The sequence below is a fragment of the Lycorma delicatula genome, chromosome 6, assembly GCF_047948215.1.
Source record: "Lycorma delicatula isolate Av1 chromosome 6, ASM4794821v1, whole genome shotgun sequence".
Classification (NCBI taxonomy): Eukaryota; Metazoa; Arthropoda; class Insecta; order Hemiptera; family Fulgoridae; genus Lycorma; species Lycorma delicatula.
The window spans coordinates 91,347,475-91,372,470 of record NC_134460.1 but is presented as its reverse complement, the minus strand read 5'-3'; the positions used below and the strand labels follow the sequence as shown (position 1 = coordinate 91,372,470).

General features: G+C 30.3%; 1 protein-coding gene across 1 annotated transcript in view; it reads left to right on the top strand.

Annotated features, from left to right (window-relative positions):
* Positions 1 to 24,996, top strand: part of RnrL (Ribonucleoside diphosphate reductase large subunit) — a 44,302-nt gene extending 19,306 nt beyond the window's left edge. The window contains exons 7-14 of the mRNA XM_075368083.1: positions 3,583 to 3,824; positions 5,755 to 5,956; positions 7,757 to 7,906; positions 12,171 to 12,392; positions 13,213 to 13,425; positions 15,656 to 15,751; positions 19,395 to 19,583; positions 21,418 to 24,996. Of these exons, the coding sequence (XP_075224198.1) occupies positions 3,583 to 3,824; positions 5,755 to 5,956; positions 7,757 to 7,906; positions 12,171 to 12,392; positions 13,213 to 13,425; positions 15,656 to 15,751; positions 19,395 to 19,583; positions 21,418 to 21,666 (1,563 nt within the window). The 3' untranslated portion in view covers positions 21,667 to 24,996. The remainder of the gene's footprint in view (positions 1 to 3,582; positions 3,825 to 5,754; positions 5,957 to 7,756; positions 7,907 to 12,170; positions 12,393 to 13,212; positions 13,426 to 15,655; positions 15,752 to 19,394; positions 19,584 to 21,417) is intronic.

Below are 24,996 nucleotides of genomic sequence, written 5' to 3'. Positions count from 1 at the left end.
CAAGATAGAAGCATAATATTATATTAAACTATGTTTATTTTCTTCTTACATATACTGTTATCTGTACTGAAGTAGAATGATTTCAATAATGTTTTAATGTATGTTGCTGTGAAATTAAAGTAACAGTGAAATAATACATTATTAATTTTTATAAACTTTCTATTTAATTTTAATACCCCTCAACAGTTTTAATGAGCACATGTGTGTTTGTGCTCAACAGTGGATTGGTTAAATGCTATTCTCCATTATTTTCCGTTTGATACTAATTGTTTAACCCCAACATTCTTACTACAGCCTACATTCTCAATTATGTTAACATTTCAGTCTTTGCACTCTGCGAGAAGTAATTTCTCCTCAGAGGCCTTCAGCTTTTGAGTGTATGAAGAGTAGAAACCGCTGGGACTTGAGTTGATTGCAATTTTCCTTTAAATTATACAAAAGTTGCAATCACACCTACTAAGCACATAATTACTGTGTATTTATATCAAATTATATATGTTAAAACATAAATATTCTATAACACTTCATACAAATTACCTTGTTTATCTTCTCAATCTTCTCATGTCCTTAGAGGGTCTCATATTCACAGTATAGGTAGAAGTAAACCTAAAATCCAAGCTGTCCCCTTTCTTTCATCAACCTTTTTCAGGAACAGGAATGGCATTTCTACTTCTCTTACCACTTTTCCTAATGGCGGTCTTACAGTGTTGTGTTTTATTTTCAGGTAATCAGGTGAGGATTAGCAACTTATGTTTGGCTACTTACCCATTAAGTGATCTTGACATTCTATTTAATTTTGATGAATAAATACATGATTAAATATTCTTTACTTCTACTGGAGGTGATAGCATTTGTTTTTCTGTTTTGTCCTGTTTACCTAATTCAGAATTAAGGTATTATGAAAGTTATTATTATATGTATCTGTTCTGCCAGAGAAATGATTACATATTTATTTATAAAATATAATTTCATCTTCAGTGTAGTAATGGTTGTTTTTAATTGCTATTATTACATATTTTACTTAGCTTATCAAAATAAGCATAATTTTGTCAGCTGATAATAATTTTGAAAACAGCTACTCTAAACAAGTCACTCAATATATGTTTGAACAAATTTCATAGGTTATTCAATTACAACATTCTTTTTGTTACATCTCTGTTTTTAATTGGATCCTCCTTATCATTATAAAACATACATGATATAATGTTATATACTAATTTCCTGGTATAACATAAACCAAGGATATTAACTGTTTAAAAAGTGTCTGTCTATTAAATGTAATAGACAGACACTTTTTACAGAGGCTTTGAGGAGAGTAATGATTCTTCTCAAAGTATTTGTATATCTTTTCTTTCATTATATTTTCAAGATGCCACTAAAAGAACCACATCTCAAATTCCTCAAAAATTGGTTAATGGTCCAAGCTTATCTTAAAAAAAAGACCCACTGAAGATATTGTATCTCACTAAACATTCAAATGTATGCTCATATATCTGCCTTGTAGTAGTACCCCTATTCATTTTGATGCAATAACATTCTATATTGTAATAATATTTCTAATGCATTCTATATTATATGACTTGTGCAAATTGAAATAAGATTCATTTCATTTTCTTAAAATTAACATTTTGCTCTTGGTTAAACGAAAATTATGTTGAATGGTTTATAATTTTCTTTGTAAACTGGAATTTTAATTATATAATGAAGATAATTTAACATTTTCTTTACTTTTTACATTTGTCTAAAATAACTCCAAATATAAAAAAAAATTTTTTTAGAAGAAAAAAATGTTTCTTTACTAGCAAAACTAAATAAAAGGAACAGAATTCTGTTGCTTTTATTTATTTATTCTTGTTAGTAAAGAAACATTTTTTTTTGCCTTCAAAGAAAGAAGTTTGATCTCTTGATATTGTATATGTGCTTTTTTAAGTACATTCAAGCCTTGCTCCTCAACAATTTGATCTATTTTGATGATTTGTTTTTTACTGATAGAAGAAAGTTAGAAGTAGATAATATTAAAAATTATAAAATTAATTTAACTTAAAGATATGAAAAGGTTTTATTTTCAAAATACAAAGATGAATCAGATTTAAACAGTAATTTTGCTATTCTACACAGCTAGTAGCTTCGAGCTGGATGGTGGAATGGGGGGTTAATGTTCGGTGTGTTAGAGAGGGGGAGCCAGCTTGGTTAGCTCCTCCGCTCTGTTTTGTTGTCAGTACAGCCATGAGTGAGCAAGAGCTTCTGTCAATTGTTGCTCAATGTATAATCATAAAGTTTTTAACTAATGACATTAAACCTGTGGAAATTTTAACTCGTTTAGAGGTACATTTTATAGGTGCTACACTGAACCGAGTGTATGTGAGCCAGACAATTTAAGGGCGGGCAAGAAAGTATAGAAAACAAAAGTTTTAATCGACACCCAAGGTCAAATCTCACAGCTGACACCATCCGTGCTGTTCGAGAGCTTATGAAAGCTGATCACTGGTTCACTGTTGAAGAAATTGTGTCAGAAGTTGGTATCACCTATAGGAGTGCCCAATGGGTTCTAAGATTGTTGACTGAAAGTCAAAAACGAATCAGGTAAGAGATCTGTGAGAGTCTTCTGAATCGATTTTGGCAAGAAGGGAACAATTCTTTGAGGCGCATTATCACATGTGATGAGACGGGTCCATCATTATACTCCAGAGTAAGGAGTGGCGAAGGAAGGATGAGGGCTACCCAGTGAAGGCCAAAACCCATCTGACAGCCAGAAAAGTTCTTGCAATGATTTTTTTTTACTCATTGATTTTCTCCACAATCAACAAACAGTGAATATGACTTACTATTGCCAGCTGCTACAGTCAACAAAAGCTGTCTTATCAAAACAGAAGACTGGGTATGCTCATCAGAGATGTCAGTCATCCTTCTCCATGACACCAGGTCATGCACTGTGATTTTGAAAAGATAAAGAAAATGCTCTCAGAAACCCTCCCTACAGACCAGATTTGTTCCCTATGACTGTTTTTTGTTTGCGTCCTTGAAGGAATCGCTTGAAGAACAATTTGAAAATAATGAAGATGTTGAGAGTGTGAGCAATTGGTTGAGATGCATTCTTAAACTTTCTATGAACAAGGAATATTCAAGCTTCCAAATCATTGGTAAAAGTGCATAGATCGTGCAGGAGACTATATAGAGAAATGATGAAGGTATGAGTTGTGTATATTAATAAATTTATAAAAAAATCTACCGTTTATATTTGATTCACCCTTGTAAATATTTTTTGAAGGTATGTATTTTTTAGTTTATTTTAGGATTTGTTTTTACAAATACTTGTTATTGGAATCGAGAATGAATAAATACTTATAATTAATTCAAATATCAAGATGATTAAATATCTAAAATATTAACAAAAAATATAGATGTGTTTAATAATACTATAGTCATTAATTATTTAATCACCCAAAAATTGAAAGAATACAGTAAACAAAATTTCACTTGTTATGTATTATTTTTTATTATGAGTGAAAAACTGAAATTGAGAATATGTTGGATTACTAAATTCATTTGATTTCTTTGTAATGTTAAATATGTATTAAACAGAGGCCTGGTGCGTTTGCTGTGTACCTTGAACCATGGCATGCTGATATTCTGGAGTTCTTAGATTTAAAAAAAAATACAGGGAAAGAAGAATTGAGGGCACGTGATTTATTTTATGCCTTATGGATACCAGATTTGTTTATGAAACGTGTTGAGAAAAATGAAAAATGGAGTTTAATGTGTCCTCATGATTGTCCAGGCCTGTCTGATGTCTGGGGTGAAGAATTTGAAAAGTTATATGCTAAGTAAGTCAAAATGTTTTTTGGTGACTCTTTTTATCAACAGTAATTAGACATTTTTTGAATGCTGTTTTGCATATTTTATTTAACTACAATGTTTCCTAATATATTATGTTGTAGGTTTATGTATGAAAATATATGAAAGAAAACAAACTGAAACTGAAAAAAACTTTAAAAATAAATTTTTATTATATGCATTAAATTGTGTAAATATCACAAAAATTTTGATTAATAGAAAATTTAAGGTAAGAGATATCTTTATTTTCATTTCAGCAGTTGACCTTAACATATGTATAGTGTTGCAAAAAGTTAGGAACAGACCTTAGAAAACACAAATTTTTGTAAGAAAGTAGTTTTAATGATACAAAATAGAAAGTAATGAAATTTACGTCATAATCTTTCTCAGATGTGATGGAACCCTACATCATCATGGCCTCGCCACTGGCCTGAACTATCAGAGTGACACAAGCAGGCAAAAATTGTTCAGTCTTTGTACATTGGACCCTGATTCTGCGCCTAGGAAATAGTTTAAATCACCTTTCATCTGAGAATACAAGCCTCCTTTAACCGGCCAATTTGAGCTTTTACTCAAATTTTGCATTATTTTTTAGTCATTTTATTTAGCAAAATTTTGCAGAGTGTATAGAAAGAGTTCATTCCTTCTTCCTGACCCTTACAGTAACACACAAATATTGTGTTTTTTTTTCTTTTCCTTCATAACAGACAATAAATTACTGTAACTTACATTTTGATTTTTATGACTCAAAATTAAAAGCTTTCAATCCTGATGAGGCAAAGTTTTGCATGGTCTGCCACTTCGCAGAGCTTCAGTGGCAGCACCTGGCTTCCTTAAAACACCTCACTGTGTTCTCAGCACATGTTTTAGACACATTAAGTTTAGATTCTTTTGATCAGTATGAGTTACCACACTTGTACATACTGATAATTTGCCACTTGGTATCTTCAGATGTAGATGATTGCTTCATTTCTGCATAATTTACTTTCAGAAAACAAGTGTGTAAAAAGTGTGACAAGATCTTAAACAGTGGTCTGACACAACAAGTTCACGAGAGAATGTGTGCATGCACAGCTGATCCATCAAAACAAGACACAGAGATAAACAGCTATACTCAGAACAGATCCAAGTTTTGCCACTCAGGAGGTATTTTGGAACAAAAATACTAGTTTTGTCGCTGAATTTCCCCAAAAAAAATTTTGTTTGATAGGCAACCAAATGGTAGGAATTTTTTCCCCAGGTTGTATTATTATTTTATGATCGTTATGCCATAAAGCTGCAGTAAAAAGTTCACAGCTGTAGGACTAGCCATTTTTAGACAGAAAAAACTTTAGTCTAAAAACAGGGATTTCTTTAGTCTTGTTTTCAAAATGAAAAAAAAAAATTTTTCTGCAAAAGAACTAGAGCTAGAACAGTGAAATTTTTACTGAAAATCGTTATTAGATGCTTAATAATAACATCATGTAAAAAACATTGACTGAAATGCAGTTAATTGAGGGACAAAAATGGATTTGACAAAATGTAGGCTTGTCCCTAAACTTTCTGACAACGCCTGTAGTCACCTGTTAACACTAGATTGCAAGTGATTGCACTAGAGTGCAATCTTATGTAAAATAGAAATAAATATTTGTACAGAAAATATGAACTTTGATTTTTTTTTAAGTAGTAAAAGTATAAAGATTAAAATCGTGATGGAATTGCTTTTCTCTTTTTGAAGCAGTTTATTAAGAAAGATAAAACTGAACTGTAGTTGAAGCATTTACTCTTGTTTCAATGTAAGAAGCTAAATTATTTTATTTTGGAATTGGTGTGCAATATTTGACGCTACTGAAAGCTAGTTAATACTATGAGTTGATGAGTAGTTTTTAAATATTGCTTTAGTAATTGTTTAATTTGGATTAATATTATATTTTTTTCCAGGTATGAAAGTGAGGGAAGGTATGTGAAACAAGTGAATGCTCAATCTGTATGGTTTGCTATTCTTGACTCTCAAGTAGAAACTGGTGTTCCATATATGTTGTATAAAGATTCTGCGAATCGTAAGTCAAATCAACAAAATCTTGGAACTATAAAATGCAGTAATCTTTGCACTGAAATTATGGAATATACTTCACCTGATGAGGTGAGTAGTTTCAAAAAATCGATTTTGTAAAATTTAATTTAATTTGCATTTGATTATTGTGAAATTTTAGTAGTAAAATTTTCCTGGATAGGATGTGTCTGAAATTTAATTTATCAAAATCAATCCATTAAGATTTATACAGAAGTGAAGTGGCTTTTTTCTAGGTAGAAATATGATAAACTGAAGCACTAGGTAGGTTTCAATGCTATTGCTGCTTTTTCAGCACTTCTTTTGGCTACTATTTGTTATTATATTCTAAAAAATAAACAAAAATTGCCCACATGACTTTCCCTTTTCAAGTTTATTTGATAAATGTAACAAAAAAATCTCAAATATACATGACTGTTAGTATGTTGTTACTTAAGCAAATAAAAAACAATTGTATATAGAGTGATAGGTTGTTAATGAGGTATTAGATTTCTCAGACCTTTTGCTTTATTGGACAACATTGACTGGTTTTCATGTTTTATAATGTATTTATTTATTCTCTAAACAACAAACAGGCTTATGTCTAGTTAATACTTTCTGATAAATTACTTTTTTTTAGTGTGTGAAAAAAGATCCAGCTAAAGTCATTCATTAGTAGTTAAAGCTTTTTCATAAAGGAAAGATAAAACCTGGAGGTCAGGCAAACATTTTGGCTAACAGTTTCATTATTGTACACTAACACTGGTAACAAGAAAAGCATCCAATAAATGCTATTAGGTTCTGGGTATTCCATTATAAAACATAGCATGTTTTATGGTATAATGTAATGAAACCTGATTTTTCATTTATAATTATTGTACAATCCCTGTTATAATAATGCAGCCAAATGGGGACATTGGTTGTACCTGCTTTATAGGCTAACTGCATTATTTTGAAGGTGAAGTGAGATTAAAAAAAAAGTAATAAAATTCAATACCCGTTGGGTTAACATTGTATTATAGTAGTTAAACTATTATTACTGAAAGATACAGTTACAAATAAAATTACTTAGTTATAAAATAAAAATGTTGAATAATACAATAAATTACAAAGTACTGAATGAATTGTACGTATATTTGTGGTTAGATTTCATTTTTATATTGTTTTTCTTTGTACTTATATTTATAGTACTTAACTAAAACACATTTAATACAACACTGTTAACAATATTAAGAATTTCAAAAATTTTTATACATAATGACGATTATCCTTTCTCAGAGAACATGCTCTTATCCATTTTATAACTGTGGCCATGGTTTTTTGAACCGTGTAATGGCGGCGGGGTTGTTTTTTAATATGAAAAAGTTTAAACTATCAGGAATTTTTTTTACATTGCAGCTCAAGAAAAACTGAATTATCATTGTGCAAATTTATTAAGATCTTTGTATAATTATTTTTAGTTCTGTCATCTTAACCCTAGGATGTTCATCATTAATGTTTAATTCATTAACTGCTTTAAAACTGAGGTGATGTATAAGATTAATATCAAAATTTAATGTAACCAGAAATGTAGGCTGCCTTGGATAAACGGTTTACTTAAAATCATTATTTTGCACATTCTGATTAAGTTAGTCAATATAGAATAGTATTTCTTTATAAATTAATCACCTTGAAAATGGTTATGAGGTATTAATTTACTTAAGAATGTCTGTCTAATCCCTTGAAACTAAGTCTTTTATTTGCAATATACTAAGTATTGTCACCTTCACTTAAATTAAATTTCATTTTTATATTTATAATTTTACATGCATGTGTTCATTCATTGTTATTTGTGGAATATAATTTTTTTTTTATGGATTGAAAGTAAGTACTTAATTTAGATTCTGTTTTCAGGTTGCTGTTTGTAATCTTGCATCTATTGCGGTAAACATGTTCATTAATCCTGATAAGACTTACGAATTCTCTAAACTTAAAGAAGTTGTCAAAGCTGTTACACGAAACCTTAACAAAATCATTGATATTAATTACTACCCAATTCCTGAGGTATGTTTTTTAATATTAAATAATTTTTTGTAATGATAATTGTCCTGTTTTTTTTAATATAACAATAGTAAAGATATTTCTGATGTGGGTAATGTAAATTTTTTTATCCATTTGTCATTAATTTTCATTTGGTTTGTTTGGATTCTCATCCAAGATCTTAAGAACCTTCTGCTTTCTTCATATCCACATAGTAAATTATATCATCACTTCATTATTAGGCATGCATAACTATTCTTGTTTTAAATATTCCTGGAAATTTGTACTTGCTTGAGCTCTGAAATACCAGAAATAAGCAATGAACAATGTTCATTAAAGTATGCTTCATTAAATGTTTAATTTTATTTCTTATCAAAAACTAAACTTTTTTTAATATTAAACCACTTCAAAAATATGGAAAATCTTTAATCAATAAGATCTTTCAGAGTTAATTAGCAGTACCTTTACTGGAATTGCCAGTACTGCTGATGTAATGGTGTCAATTTTAAAAATGTTAGATGGGAAAGTTGCCATTAAAAACAGCATTGCACAACAAAAGAAAGTTTTGTTAACCAGCTTTGAAAAGATACCATGAAAGAAAAGTTCTGGTATTTTGTGAGTTATTTTATAATTTTGAAGTGTTAACTGTTTGTTTCTAAGAATAGAAAAATTCTTGGTTTACATTGTATATAAAATTATCTATTGATAGTTATCTGCTAAAACTATGTTAATGTTTATTCTTTTGAATTAATGTTCATTTAAACCTACTTTCAGATTTTAGTTAAATAAAGTTAACTTATTATTAGAGAAGAGATATATTATTATATGATAGCTTAATATTTTTTTTTTTCAACCTATAATTGCCATTTTGTGAAATTTTACAACTTATGACGGAAAAGCAGAATCATACAAAGAAAAATAGCTCTATCATTTTGCTCCAAAAAAAAAGTATACAATAAGATGAAAACCCATGTAATACTTTTATGAAAATTTTAAGATAGCGTATTTTCATTTGTTTTTACTTTCTTAGTTTTAACACTTGTTGCAGCCGCATCGGTGTAAAAGGAACTTATAACAGTTTGCAAAACCTTTAATTATTGGGTTTTCTTTGCAAATGCCAATGTTTCAAGACCCTCATTAGTTAAAAACTTTGAAAAAAATTTTAGAAATTTCTGGAAGATGTTTTTGTATGTGTATATGTTTCCTTATATTTTGACTAATATCTGAACTGTCTCAACATAATTTCTTTAAATATGGTTCAATAAAATTTCTATGTATGGGACTGGTGGTATTAAATTTTGGGCAAAGTTAAAAATGAGAATAGGTAGTTTTCAAAATTTTGAATAGTGATGTAGAAAATTAAGCTTTAGTATGACCAAAACAACAAGTTATTTTAAATTCCAAAGTTTTAAGTCAGTTAAATTTAGGAGTAGGGGATATTCAGTATTATTTTGTAAGAATTTTAGCCTCATTTCAAAACTTGTTACCAAAAAATTTCAATTTGGCTGTATATATACGAGGTGCGACAATAAAGTAATGAGACTGATGTGAAAAAAATGTTGCTTACCGTTTTAGTCATGTCTCCTTCAAAGTAGTTCCCCTCTGATTGCACACACTTATTCCAGCGCTTCTGCCATTGATGGTAACATTTCTGGAACTCATCTTCTGTAATATCCTCCAAGACCCTCGTCACAGCTTTTTGGACATCTTGTGTTGTTTGAAAATGGTGTCCCTTGACCGCCATTTTTACTCTTGGAAATAGAAAAAAGTCGCACGGAGCGATATCTGGTGAATAAGGTGGCTATGGTAATACTGAAATTTGTTTTAAGGTTAAAAATTGCTGTACTGACAGAGTAGTATGGGATGGCACATTATCGTGATGCAGAATCCAATTATCAGCAATGTTGGCACGGACACGAAGAACTCGTTTACGAAGTCTTTGTAAAATTTCTCTGTAGAATTATTGGTTAACTGTTTGTCCAGGAGGCACCCACTCTTTATGAACAATTCCCTTGGAATCGAAGAAGCACACAAGCATGCATTTCACTTTTGACTTTGACATGCGAGCTTTTTTTGGTCTGGGTGATCCCTTTGAGCACCATTGCGAACTTTGGCGTTTTGTTTCTGGAGCGTATTGAAAAAACCAACCTTCATCACCAGTGATAACACGGCTCAACAAATCTGGATTGATTTCCGTTTGCTCTAACAGATTAGCTGCCCATTTTTCCGTGTTTCTCGCTGTTGTTGTGTGAGGTTTTTGGGGACCATTTTTGCACAAATCTTTCTCATACCAAGATCTTCAGTTAATATTAGACGAATCGTTTCTCGATTGATGTTGAGTTCTTCTGCAATCATTTTCATGGATAATCTTCTATCAGATCGTACGATTTTACGCACCCTGGTCAAGTTGACATCTGTCCGTGAAGTTGATGGTCTTCCACTGCGGTCTTCATCTTCAACATTCGTTCTGCCTTCACTAAAAATTTTATGCCTCCGAAAATCTTGAGCTCTTTACATAACCTCCTCTCCAAAAGCCTTCTGAAGCTTACCATAAGTTGTCGCGTTTTCACCCAATTTAACGCAAAAAGAAATGGCATACCGTCGCACAATATTTTACGGTTTCATTTCTGTGATGAGAGACACAAACACTTGTTCACTTATTACATCACAACTCACAACTGAGCAGTTGCATCAATGTGCCGCTTGGACTAGAAGTAGCTTATAGACCAAGGTCAAAGATGGTGTGCCTACGCAAGCTGCAGGGTTGCCACATCTTGCAAAGCAAAATCAGTCTCATTACTTTATTGTCGCACCTCGTATATATAAGGGTAAGTCAATTATTATCCGCAATTAAGTTATATTTTTGTTTATGTTGGTGGTACTGTTGTGTTGCGTAGATGACGCATGCGTGGTTTAATTGTTGTTATGTCTGTGCAGGTTTGATGCTGCTAGGTTAGTTCCATTATCGCTGCTGTGCCGTTAACCATGGCCGCTCTGCTTTCTGTTTGCACCAAAGAAGAGCAACGTTCAGTGATTCGTTTTTTTGGTCGAAAGGTGTATCAGGAGCCAAAATTCATCGAAGACTTTCAGTACAGTACGGGAACAGTGTGTTGCCGCAACGGAGTGTCTACGAATGGATTGAAAAATTCAAAAATGGTCGCACAAGTATTACACATGGCAAAGGAGCCAGACGACCATTTACTACCACAAATTAGGAAAACATTGAGTGTACATGTGACATGGTTTTCTTAGACAGACTAGTAACTATTGATGAAGTGGCACTTCATCTGCAAATTAGTTATGGTTCTGCCTATGCAAGATGGGTCCCAAAACAACTCACACAGTTGCATAAACAAACGTGCTTGGACATCTGCCAAAAACATTTGGATTGCTATGGTAACGAATGGGACATCTTCTTAGACAGAATCATCACTGGTGACGAAACACGGATCCATCATGAGCCGGAGAGTAAGCCGCAGAGTATTGAATGGAAACATCAAAATTCGCTCTGCAAAAAAAGTTCAAGACCCAACCATCCGCAGGAAAACTGATGCTTACGGTTTTTTGGGACTCACAAGGCCCAGTACTGGAACATTATGAGGTTATGAGGAAAGGGGCAAGACAATAAATAGTGCGCGTTACAGTGAGATACTTACTGCCAAGCTGAAGCCTACAATTCAAAGCAAATGCCAAGGACTGCTGTTGAAAGGTGTTGTGTTGTTTCACGACAATGCCCGTCCACATACTGCTGCCCACACTGCTGAAACGCTCCACAAACTCAACTTTGAAGTACTGACTCATCCTTCGTATGGTCCTAATTTTGCCTCTTCTGACTACCACTTGTTTGATTCACTCAAAGAGGCATTAAGAGGGCCGTTGATCTACCTCGGACGAAACAGTGAAAGAAGTAGTGCATTCCTGGCTCGCAGCTCAACTGAAAACCTTCTTGTATGAGGGGATCAGGAAGCTTGTTTAATGATGGACCACGTGCGTTGAAATGCAAGGGGACTATGTTGAAAAATGGTGTACATGTAAGTTTCCTATTTGTATTGCAATAAAATTTATAACTACATTGCGGATAATAATTGACTTACTCTTGTGTATATATATATATATATACATATATATACACACACACATATACACATCCCAGTTTTGGCCTAATATTCAGTCATTTGGCTCCTCAACTCATTTCTTGACAAAATTAATACCTTTACAAACTTCTTTCAATATGAGTAATTAATTACAGTTTACTTGGTAGCTTTAATTTTATTTCATTATATTTTAGGCAGAGAGATCTAATAAGAGACATCGACCTATTGGAATTGGGATCCAAGGTCTGGCAGATCTTTTTATATTAATGAGGTTACCATTTGACAGTCAAGAATCACAGAAGTTAAATATTCAACTTTTTGAAACCATCTACTATGGTGCATTAGAGGCTAGCTGTGAGTTGGCAGAACTACATGGTCCTTATGAAACTTATGAAGGATCTCCTGTTAGTAAAGGTGTAAGTATTTTACTGTTTTTATTAGCTTGTCTAAAGACGAACTTCATTTATGTTCAGTAGTGTAAATTCTATTCGAATATAATACATTAAGTTAATCAGATCTTGTGGTAGAATTACTTATATTCCCTTGTACTTCTTTTGGAAGCGAGGAAACGAATGTTGCCTTCCAAGGTCCATTATGGTATGACTAGGAGTCACTACTTCCTAGGAAGAATTTCTTCGATATCTTAAGCTACAAATAGAAAATTGTACTTAGTATACAATTTTTTAATATGAATGTTCTAAATTAATTTTTTCTGACTGCACTTTCTTTACATAGATAAAGGAGATTATTGCAAAATTGTAAATGTATGAAATTAATAAATTACATGACTTACATGAAAATCCTATAATTTATTCCAAGTAGTGAATTATTTAATTTATTATGTATTGTAAAAAAGAAAATGTTAAACTTGAATTGTTTAATAACAAACTGCATTTGATTTTTTTCTAGTAGTATTACAACTCACTTGTTATTTACATATTTGTTGTTTTATGGTGAAAAAAAAATGTACTAATTATTTGACTAATTGTATCAGTATACCAGATTGATTAAACTGTCATATCCCAAACAATGAATTTTTCATTCCAACCAATACTCAGATAATGAAGAAAAATTACACTAGGTGCCTCAGTACACTTAATAAACATATTATCTGGGTGGAAGGGTGTTGAAGAAAAAAGTGTAACTCCATATATGGTATAGAGGCAAGTCAACTTATATTATTGAATTTTTTAAATGAAATTAGTTTAAAATAGAAATGTCTTTTTTTCTCCCTAGATTTTGCAGTATGACATGTGGAATGTAACCCCAACAGATCTTTGGAATTGGGCTGAACTTAAATTTAAAATTGCTAAGTTTGGTGTACGTAATTCATTACTGATTGCACCTATGCCAACTGCTTCAACTGCTCAAATTTTAGGTAATAATGAATCATTTGAACCATACACTTCAAACATTTATACCAGACGTGTTCTTTCAGGAGAATTTCAGGTAAATATTATATTGTAATATATTATTTAATCAGTTTCTTTTAAGAAAAAATATTTACATAATTGAAATGTAAGATATGTAGTTAAATAATAAACTAAACACTTCCTGAAATTATTATTATTATTATTATTATTATTATTATTATTATTATGTAACTTATTGCTTCAGATGATATTGAAAATTCAATCTATCTAACAGACATCAGTATAACCATTGCCAAAAACATGTATTTATTAACTGCAAAATAAATCCAAATATCATTTAGTAGTTTTTGGCTAATTTTAGTGAGAAAGTACAAAACTTATTAATACAGTACAGATAAACACAAAACTGTTAATGTGCTGTATTCATCTCTTGAATTTACGGTCCCAGTATTTATGTTACGTATGTACTGCCACGTTTCCTGCTTTTATGTTACAATCTATTTGTTTACCATGCACATACTGTATTTAAATATGAACATTATTACAATAAAAAAATTCCTGTTTATATATTACAGGGAACATATAATTTCTTGTTTTCTCCAGTCAACTGTAGTTTCTATATTTACATCAGGTCTCATGACTGGTCAAAAACTGATATTGTTTGCATGTCTCAGATGTGGAATGGAACTTTGGGACTTTGTAACAGCTACTGGAAAGAGCCAGAAGAGTTACTGAATTCATTATGTTTTTAACAACTGTACAGTTATCATTTCTATTTTACATATTTATTGGGGTTTATTCTTTACTGTTTATGTGTGTTGCATATACAGGATGGCCAGGAAGTCACTGTATCCCCCTAAAGTTAGAACTAAAAAATTGTAATGAGTTATAAATGAAGAATGTGATATAATGTAATATTTTATTTACTCACTTGATACATAGTATTAATTTTAATGGTCCAGTGGATCTGTGTGTTCACCCTCATGATGCACGCACAATTCTATTCATCGCCATATCCTCTGTGACATGCAATGGAGCATTTCTGGTATTACGTTATGGAAGGCATCGCTCACAGCACCATGCAATTGTTCATTTATGGTTTAGTGATTTGCCATTTGCCATTTATGTGTCCCTTGATAATTCCCCATAATGAATTGTCTGATGTGATTAGATCAGGACTTCATGGTCGCCATGATAACAGAGCTGGTGACACTAGAGTACTGTGGCCAATCCAATGTCCTGGAAATTTTTCATTCAGAAACGCTTGGACTGGTAGAGGAAAAGGTGCAGGTACCCAGGTGCTCCATCCTGCTGAAACCATACTTGTTCCATGAGAACCTTTTCTTGAAGCTGTGATATTAACCATGTCTCCAAAATTTCTAAATAAGTTTGTGCATCCACTGGCCCATCAAAGAAATAAGGACCAAACAAATTATGAGCTGTCATTCTAGCCCATATCGTGTCATGCTGTGGTTTTCTTTCCAACTCTGTCGCATATTAAGGATTTTCTTTTGCCCAAAATAACAAATTTCTGGCACGCAAACTGCGATAGATTGCTTATTCACCTTTAAAAAGCACCTTTCTATGGTGCACTGTAGCAGGGAATTTTTCTAATAAAGCCTGGCAGAATGCAGCGTGACGTTCCATGTCTGCATCTGACAGTTCATTGATGAACATCAGACAAAATGACTTAACTTTCAAGTCCTTCTTCATATGGTCTTGCATTGTCGTCTACGTTATACAAAGCTTAGCTGACTGTTTATGAGTTGATTTCATTGGAGATTATTCTACGGCAACTGCAACAGCAGTACCTGTTTCTAACCACGTTAACTTTCATCCACTCCACGGCCTAAATATGTAAATTTATCAGTACTTGAGGTAGTTCCAATTCCTTTTAGGTTGTCTATAATTATTATTATTTTAGTCAAGAATTTTACATACTACTTCAGTTCTACAAAATTTTAGTTTTTCTTTATATCATTATCATCTCTTCTTTTTCATTTTAATTAGTTCATATTTTATATTATATTAATTTCATTTTTAATTCTGAATGTTTAGTATGGATCTTATGTATCTGTTGCTTTACTTGGTTGTGACTGGTTTTAAAAAATGATTTTGTCAGTGATTCATTGAAATTGAAATCTGTTTTATTTAAAACAAGTATTATGTAGCATTAAATATACTAATTTCGATTAGAATAACTTTTTTTCAGTTTTCAAAGTTTATTTTAATGAACAAAATATATTTTCTGCATTTTTTGAATTGGTGTTACTCTTACTCTTGAAATAATTGTGGTTTTTTTTAAGGTTGTAAATCATCATTTATTGAGAGATTTGGTGGAACTTGGCTTATGGAATGAAAATATGAAAAATCAGCTAATACAAAACAATGGTTCAGTTCAAGTATGTATACCAATAATCTATTAAGTTTATATTCCATGGATTTTCACATAACCTAATCTTGAAGCAAATTTTTGTTTGTTTTTTTACACATTCTCAGCCATTGGCACATGTGTGTTTCATGTTTATTTTTCCCCATCTGATTTGAAGGAGTATTTATGTAAACACTGTTTGTGTAGATATAAACAATGTTTAGAAACAGTTTCTAGACAGAAAGGGATACACTAATTTATTGCTTTGCATTGTCTGTCTTAGTTTAATTTAAGCTTGACATATAAAGAACATGAAAAACACAAGAAGCATTGATCAGAGTTGTTTTTGTTTACTCAGTGAGTATTAAATAATCTTCTCATGAGATTTTGTGATGTAATTTATCATGAATCAGCTCACCAATCATTGATTAAAAAAGTGGCGAATATACGTAACTTAAATTAAAATATTTTTGGTGCCTGCTTTTTATATCACCATACCACAGATTTTCCTACATTTTTTCAGTGTTTTTATTCAAAACTATTTGTCAACCTGCAACCTCAATTGTGTATCCACAATTCTATTATTAACCCAATACATATGAAGAAATAAAAATTAATTTAACAAATTATGGTATATAATGGATGTTATGTGTAATGAACCATTTATCATACATTATTTATCCACTATGTGTCGTAATTTATTACATTATTATATGTTATATAACTATGTGATATTTATTTTGCGTTTTATATTGCAGGACAATAAAATTCAGCAATATTATTTAAAATACACTAACAGACAAAAAAAACTTTTTTAATGTTTCTCTAAGTGTGATACCGTTTCTTGAATTTCTTTTTTGCATACGTTGCAGATGTGTAAATACAATTTTTCTATCACTCTTAGCTTTAGATAAATTACGCTTCAAAAAAAAATAGAAAAATAAAATCTGCAAAATTTACAATTTTGCATGGCCATACCTGTGTTAGAATGATTTTGCTAATGCTTTTATTTTATAAATAGCCTCAGGCACATCCCGAATTAATGTCTATCAGTAATCGGATAGCATGTTAGTATTCCATTTCCCTTTATAGCTGCTTTACATCACTGAAATATCGTGGTATGGAAATGTTCACTACATTCATCACTTACATCTCCAAGGTTGTCTGGGAAAAAATCCAGATGTGAGTGGAGGAAATATATTTTCAATGACATATTACATCCCATAGCTCTGTATGAAGTAAGAAATTGATAAACAATATCATGGTAATTGTTGGATTTTTGTTTGCAGAAAAAATTTTTGCAAATGTCTTTAAATGAAGCCCAAGTTGCACTTCTACATTATTTAACATTGAGTTAAATACATCATCTTTGACCAACTCTCTTATTTGAGGACCAATAAATATTCCTTCTCTAATTTTTCCTTCACTTACATTTGGAAATTTCTGCCTAATGTACAAAAATCCAGGACTATCCTTCTTCAATGTTTTTATCTAATTTTTCATTAGTCCTAGCTTGGTATGGAGAGGGGGTAAAAATATTTTTTTGTGTTCAACTAAGGGCTAATGAATAATATTTTTCCCATTTGGAGTTAAGAAGTCTCGTTTCTTCCACTCTTTGGTAACATAATGTTTATCCCTAGCTTGGCTGCCCCATTCGCAAAGAAAACACATGTACTTATTATAGCCTAACTGCATGCCTAACAAAATAGCTATAACTTTCAAATCACCACGTATGTTCCAGCTATGTTTTTATAATTTATTTTTTCTAGAACATCTTTCATCACATTGTATGTGTCTTTCTAATTAATATCATAAGCAATTGGTATTGAAGGATATTTGTTACTGTTGTGTAGTAGAACCACTTTTAAACTATACTTGAACGAAACTATGAAAAGGCTCCAGTCCCTCAGGTTTATGAATATGTCCTAAGTGCAAAATAAGCTCATCGATATTTGTGCAATAAACCAAATTATTTTCATCAGTACTGAGAAAGTTCTTTTTGTCAGATTCAAAAGCCCGAAATTTTTGTATTTTTTTAAAGTAAATTCCAACCTTGCAGTCTTGATCCTAACAGCTTAATTTTTTGATAAATTTAAATCCCTAACAAAGTCATTTAATTTACCTTGTGATGTAAGATGTGGCTTACTGGAAGATAATTCAAAATCAAAATCGTTGTTGTCTTCTTCAGTATTGCCTGATTCTTCATCGCTGCTTTTGAAACATACATTCACAGGTGGCTCAGGAACTGGAATAATTTCACTGTGAGGTACAGGCCTGATTTCAGACTGCAATTAAGGATACTTTACAGTATACAGTATATTTAGATTTTTTAGAAATTCCAGACACACTTGTTAAACAAAAGTAGCAAACGGTTACATGATCCTTTGGTCCACGCCAAATCATAGGTACACCAAATGGCAAAGCCTTCTGTTTACCTTTCAGTCATCCTCTTAAATATACAGAACATTTAGTGGATACTATATGAGAAGCTCACATCTTATCCCGATTACCAATTTTACACTGAAAGTACAAATGATATACTTTCACTTTTAAATAAAGGTGTAATGTTTTTAATATTTTATTTTATGGTAAACTCACCATATACATAACAAAAGGCATCCACATCATTTACACATTTTCACTGCATTATGACACTGCACTGTTAAACTTAAGGCAGCAATAATACTGAACAAAATTAATTCAATCCTAAATCTAGTGCTTTATATAAACAACACAGCTGTGTTTTCAGCTGCATGTTTTGACCTGCACAGATGTGATTAATGTTGTCCATGAAGGCTCACTCTTAAGTATTCGATATGATGTCATAATATGTGACTATGGTACGATTTAATTCTTTATCTAGCATTTCTGTTTTTAATAACATCCAGCAGAACTTTCACAATAAATATTTTATTACATTCCATATATAACTTTTGAAAAATCTTCTGCCAGATTGTCCCAGCATTATACAAACTACTGGTAAACAGGTTTTTATCAGTTTCAACAGTGTGCTTTCACCTCCAGTTTTTATAACTGATTCCTTTAACAGTCCAAATATTCATATTTATATTAAATATGTATCTAATCAATAACTGCATTTTTCTTCATGTACTGCTGCCTCCTACAAAATTTTATGAACGTTAAATGTATAAAACTAATAAAACTTTACAAAACGTTAACAATAGATAAGTTGGACATTTATGAACAGAAGACATCATCCTACCAACCACTTGTTTAATCATATTCTAATTTTTTGAAAGCACAAAACTGATTTGAACTTCCAAAGCACAATTTCATATTGTTTTTCTTTCTGCAGTTCTTACTATGTAATATCACCTGCTTGTAAAGGAAGGCATCTGTCACCTCCATTCATAATAGATCTTATGTTCATGGCTTTTATTAACCAGATGACAAACAATTTCAGTAAATGATTACTATTGCACAAATGAAATGAATTTTTTACCTCTGATTTAGTAACAAAATTAAAGGCAGTGTAAATAAATTAAATTATCACATATCAAAAAATGAAAGTATAAACCAATTTTATATTAAGTATTCCAGTAACATAATAGAAAAAAGACTAAGGTTGAGATAACTAAGTACTCATTTTTTAACATATGAATAAATTACTATTCTGAAGAGAAAATGGTATTACAAATTATTTTTTTCAACAGAATATTCCTGAAATACCAGATGAACTAAAGGCTTTGTATAAAACAGTTTGGGAAATTTCACAAAAGGTTGTTCTTAAGATGGCAGCAGATAGAGGTGCTTTCATTGACCAATCTCAGTCACTGAATATCCATATAGCAGAACCAAATTATGCCAAACTGTCATCAATGCATTTTCATGCCTGGAAACTGGTAAGTTTTTTATTTTTAATTTTTAAAAAATATCTTAGATAGTTTTAATATTCAAGAATTTCAGCTTTTTGATAATTTTATTTTGTCATCGTGAAAAATTCAAGACTGGAATCATTTGTAATTAAATGATGCTTGATTATTATCTGTTAAAGTTTATAGTATTCAGTAGTACATATAGTGAAACCGAACTATTAACTATTAATTATAGTTGATTATTTTATAATAGTTATACTTGTATGCTTTAACAAATTTTTTCATTGCTGCCGTTCCATTAAAAAAAAAAAAAAAATGTATGTTACTGTAGCATTCAGATTAATTGATTTTCAGAGAGCAGTAGTGTTAAGGAAGTGTAGTTAAATGATGGTAAAAGTTTTTAGGTGGTTAATATCTACAATTTATCATATGTGGGGATATAAAAGAAAAATCTATCCAGCATTGACTAGCAAGCAAGGTCCAGGTACAGCCTCTGAACCTTCCTTGCCTAGCAAAGTTAAAGTAAAAGTTTAATCAAATAGGCTTTCTTGGTGATAAATTAACAATATTGTATTTTACTCTTCTCCTACTCAGTTGAAGCAGTATATATAATGTATCAATACATAGCAGAAAGGAGTAGTTAATTTGTTTCTCTACACTACCTGTCTTGTCTTAATTGTGGCTATGACATGGGTAAAGCACCCAAGGAATAAGATGCACCAGTCTAATGTGCTTTTTCTGATGGTAATGTGTCAAATACAGTCAGTTTCTGTGGTTAGGAGTGAACATATTACTTGTAAGGGTGAATGTAGTAAAATTTACCAATGAGTTTGATGGGTTTAGCATGCCTAATGTTCAGCATTTGGTTCTGGGAAGAAGGCAATAAAATCCACCTTATCTAGTAATCCGGGCATTGCATTCTTGTTTTTGTTGAGATTGATTTTGTCATTTTTTAGGAGCATTTTTATTTAGTCAAGTTGTCTACAACAATTATGTGTTTATGATTACTACAAATATAGAGTTTCTGTCCCTATGGTGAGTGTAGTTACAAAAGGTTAGTGTAACTAGAAGATATAAGCTATCTGGAACACTGCTTTATAACACTATTAACACTGCTTTATAAAAACCAAGAGTAGTATAAAACCAATTTTGTCCTTTCTTTATGTCTAAAGGATTTGGTTTTATTTAGCTATATTTATCAGAATAAATATAGCAATATTTATCACTTTTATTTATATATAATAGAAAATATACAAAATTTGGTTTTAGTTATAAAAATCTCCACTAAATGAGATACAACAATTTGTCAGACAATAATTAAAATCCCCATGTAGATGCAATTACTACAGCAGCAGATACATCATGTTTTGCTTTTTGCATTTAGAAAAACAGGAAGCATGGTTTTGTAATTCCCTGGTAATTTCATTTACTTATTATAAAAGCTTATTTTTTATATGAAAATATTTTCTGAAATTAATGTGATATTTAATTTTCATAAGTAGTGATGGAACGAATTGAAAAAGGTAATCAGTAGTTATAATTGTTTCCTTGTAATTTTAGCTTGATGACAAACAACATGAGGCAATTTTGAACTTAATTTTCTGGACCATTTGTTTATCCAATGTGGAAAATCATGAGTAAAATTTCTTAATGTGATTATTTATATTAATATAATCAACATTTAAGAAATCAAAAAGTAGTATCCACTTTTTTTTTAAAATTGTACCATGAAATTAGCCAAATATCCTAAAATAAAAAAAATTCTTTATAAAAAGTCTCATTATTATATTTTTAGTTTCAAAAGCTAAGTGAATCTTTAAACCAACATGATTTTACTAATGAATTATAATTTCTTTTACAGGGATTAAAGACTGGTATGTACTATTTGCGAACAAAGCCTGCTGCTCAAGCTATTCAGTTCACAGTTGATAAAACAAAGATTAGGAAAGATATAAATACAGGAAGCCCAAGTAATAGTAGAAGTAATGACAATACTGAAAATGGAAGTTCAAAAACCATTAAAAATGCAGAAGCAGAGAAAGCATTCAATATGAGTGCAATGGTTTGTTCTCTAGAAAATAAAGATGATTGTCTAATGTGTGGATCTTGAATTAATTTGTTAAAATAGCGTGAGAATTTTCTGCCTTCCTAATGAAAGACCATAATAGTGAATTTTTTATTTATGTGCCTTATATTAATTTATTTCAGTCTTTTTTTTTAGTATTAATTTTACTAATTATCCTTTCTAGTGTAATTAAATGTTAGATAAATTATTGTACATAAATTAAATATGTGCTTCACAGCCTTTATTTTGTTAACAGAATCCACAATTGTCAATATTCAGCCAATGAATATGTATTTCTCTGTTATAAAGCGTTTAAGATGTTTATTAACATTTTGATTGATATACAAACACTTCGTTGTTGATTTGGCAAAGTGTCATATCAGATTTTTCTATTTTTTAATGGAGATCTGTTTAAAGTTTTACCCAATTTTACTTATCCTCTTTGCCATTATGTTTTTAAAGGATTTTGTGTTATCCATATATATTTATGAGAAATAACTCAAAACTTTTATTTGTAAATATTAGAAAGTTTACAGAATTTTGTTTTAAATATGAGAATCTCCACTAAATGAGATACAACAGTTTTTCAGACTATAATTTAAATCCTGATGTAGATACGATTACTGTGATAGCAGATACATCAGTTTGGGTTAGATGAAATATTAATTTACTGTTTCATTTACCTCTCTATAAATAAAAGAAAGTAGGATGTAGTTACAAAAAAAATCATGTTTTGCTTAATTACAATTAAACTATTTAATGAGAATAACAAAACTTTTGTCAGATCAATTAATAATTCTGTGCTGTAAATGCTGTTATTTTGTCTTCATAATTTTTTCCTTTAGTGTAAGTTTTTTTTATTCATATAAGTTAGAAATAATTATTTTCAGCAGTATTTTAGTTACATATTTTGAAATGTATGTTTTAAGTTTAATTTCAACTTCATCATGCATTTCACTGAATTGTTCTCTTTTATCGTAATCAATTATTTTAAAAATAACTCAAGAAGCTGTTAACATTTTAAATGCAGCAAGCATATAATATTGCAAATTTATTCTTATTTTTATGGTATTATAGGTAAACATCTGATAAACAAATGAAGGAAGATCCTTTTTATTACATTTCAGTTGTTATAGTTTTTTTAATATATTAATGATTTTTTTTAAATTGTGTTTATGTTTTATTTTTAATGGTTGTTAGATTGATATATTGATAATTGTGGAAAAACGTATTATAGTTGTCATCATTGATATTAAAATGTTACTTAGATTTAAGAACATTAAACCCATCTTCCATTATAAGTTAATTTTTTATGTAAATAATCTATCACCTAAGGATAGTAAAATTAGAATTATTTTTTTCTTTATCTATAGTAGACACAAGGTCCTTTTCCATGTAAAAAAATAAAGGTTGATTGTTTGCGTTAGTTAATTTAATATTTGTACATATAAAACATACTTTAAATTGCAACAATATGTGCTCCCCCATTACCCACACAGTTTTTTCATTATACAAATTTACATTCTGTTCCTGTTGAGGGATCAAAGTTTTAAAAACAATCCTTAGAGCAGTTTCCAGCTCATCAACATTTTTTAGTTGCAGATGGTAAAATGTTTCTTTGATTATGCCTGAAAGAGAGTTCCCACAGGTTAAGTCTGTACTTCAAGGCACATCTGAATTTTAAAGTCATTCCACTCCAATCAGTCAAAGCTGAGGAATAAAATGATATTCAAGCATCGAAATTAAGTTAAGATATGAAATGCTGTTAACACTTTGTACAAGAAAGTACAGTCCTGTCAGATATGTTTTAAATATATAGCCCTCATCATTGCATATAGTGACTGGTCTATGTTTTCCTCATAAAATAGGGATTACACCAAAAGTGCACACTTATTTACTGGTAAATAGCATATTTATTAAACAAAAAACTAGTTTCCGTAATTCAACAATGGAAAAACACCAAAGAGCTTTGCAACAAGCTTCTTTTGAAGTCGTGTCTTGGTCAGAAAGCTCATTAAAACAACAGGCTTAAAGGGTTTAAAACCAAGATTGTTTTTCATTATTTTCTGAAATTTTAAACTGGTAGCATTTAGCTCTTAAAAAAGACCTTTTCCTAGTTGAATTAAAAGAAGTAAACAGGAATCCTCAACAATATCAGAGCTATTCAGTTGACTGGAAGGATGTTCATATTGTTTCAAATCAAGGACTGGCCCAATGGAAAAGGATTTTTTTCTCTTTGACAATGTTACTGTTATTGAGTTTCTTTAACAAAACACTTAATGAATCTATTTCATGCTTTCATAGTTTTCATTTTCATTTGCACATTCATGCAAACCAGTAGCAAGTCTTTCTACATTTTTTTTTTTTTTTTTTTTTTTTTTTTTGTGTTAACACCACTTATCTCAAAATTCTCACTGAACAAGTGAAAATTACATCAACTTCTAACAAACCTGGCACTTCATCATGTAAATGAGATCAGTTGATGTATGTTATATCATAGAAAAGGACTTCTTTACCCCTCTAGATAGAAAAATTAAAAACAACCAATTAGGTGAAAAATAATAATAGTATTTTATTATAGATCAAAAATAAGTTTGAATAAATGTCATCTGTTACGCAACATTATATAAACCTAAAGATGTGTTTATTTCTTACTAGTACATAATTTCATTATAAGTTGCACATCATTATTTCATTAATGGAGTTTTTACAAAAAAATTACTTTTGTGTTATGTTTTTGATATAATCATACCAAGCATCTTTAATTATAATCATTTATACAAATTAATTTACTATTGCTTATTACTGGTGGTTTTTATATTCATTTTTAAAACTTATCTTCCAGTACCGATTTTATTTTGTGAATGACAGCTTTGTTGGCCATATGTTCATATACGTATTTGTAATGCTTAATGTTATTGGAAGATAATTTATTTATACGTTTTTGAATTTTATGAATTGTTTGGTTTGTAAACCAGAAGAGAAAGTTGAGAAAAATATAAAATTTTACTTGTTAAAGCTTTTAATCTTGATTAGAATACATCATTTTCAAATACATAAAATATTTTGAATTATTTTTTACTAAAGTCTGTAATATATGTTAAAAATTAGGCTGGCAATTCAGTAGAAACTCATTTATGGTTAATAGAACATTTGGTTGTATGAGTATCCTCATATTAATGAAGCAATTGTGATTGATCTAGACTTGCCTATGAAATGGAAAAATTGGAAACAAGACTTTTAATCTTGAAGTAACAGAGAAAAATTGCTTAAACAATTTTTATGCAAATTTATTATATTAGTATTTTTTTTTTTAATTTGATTTTTGTATATTTTCCTTATATTGAAAAAAGTAAATTTATTTTACAATACAAA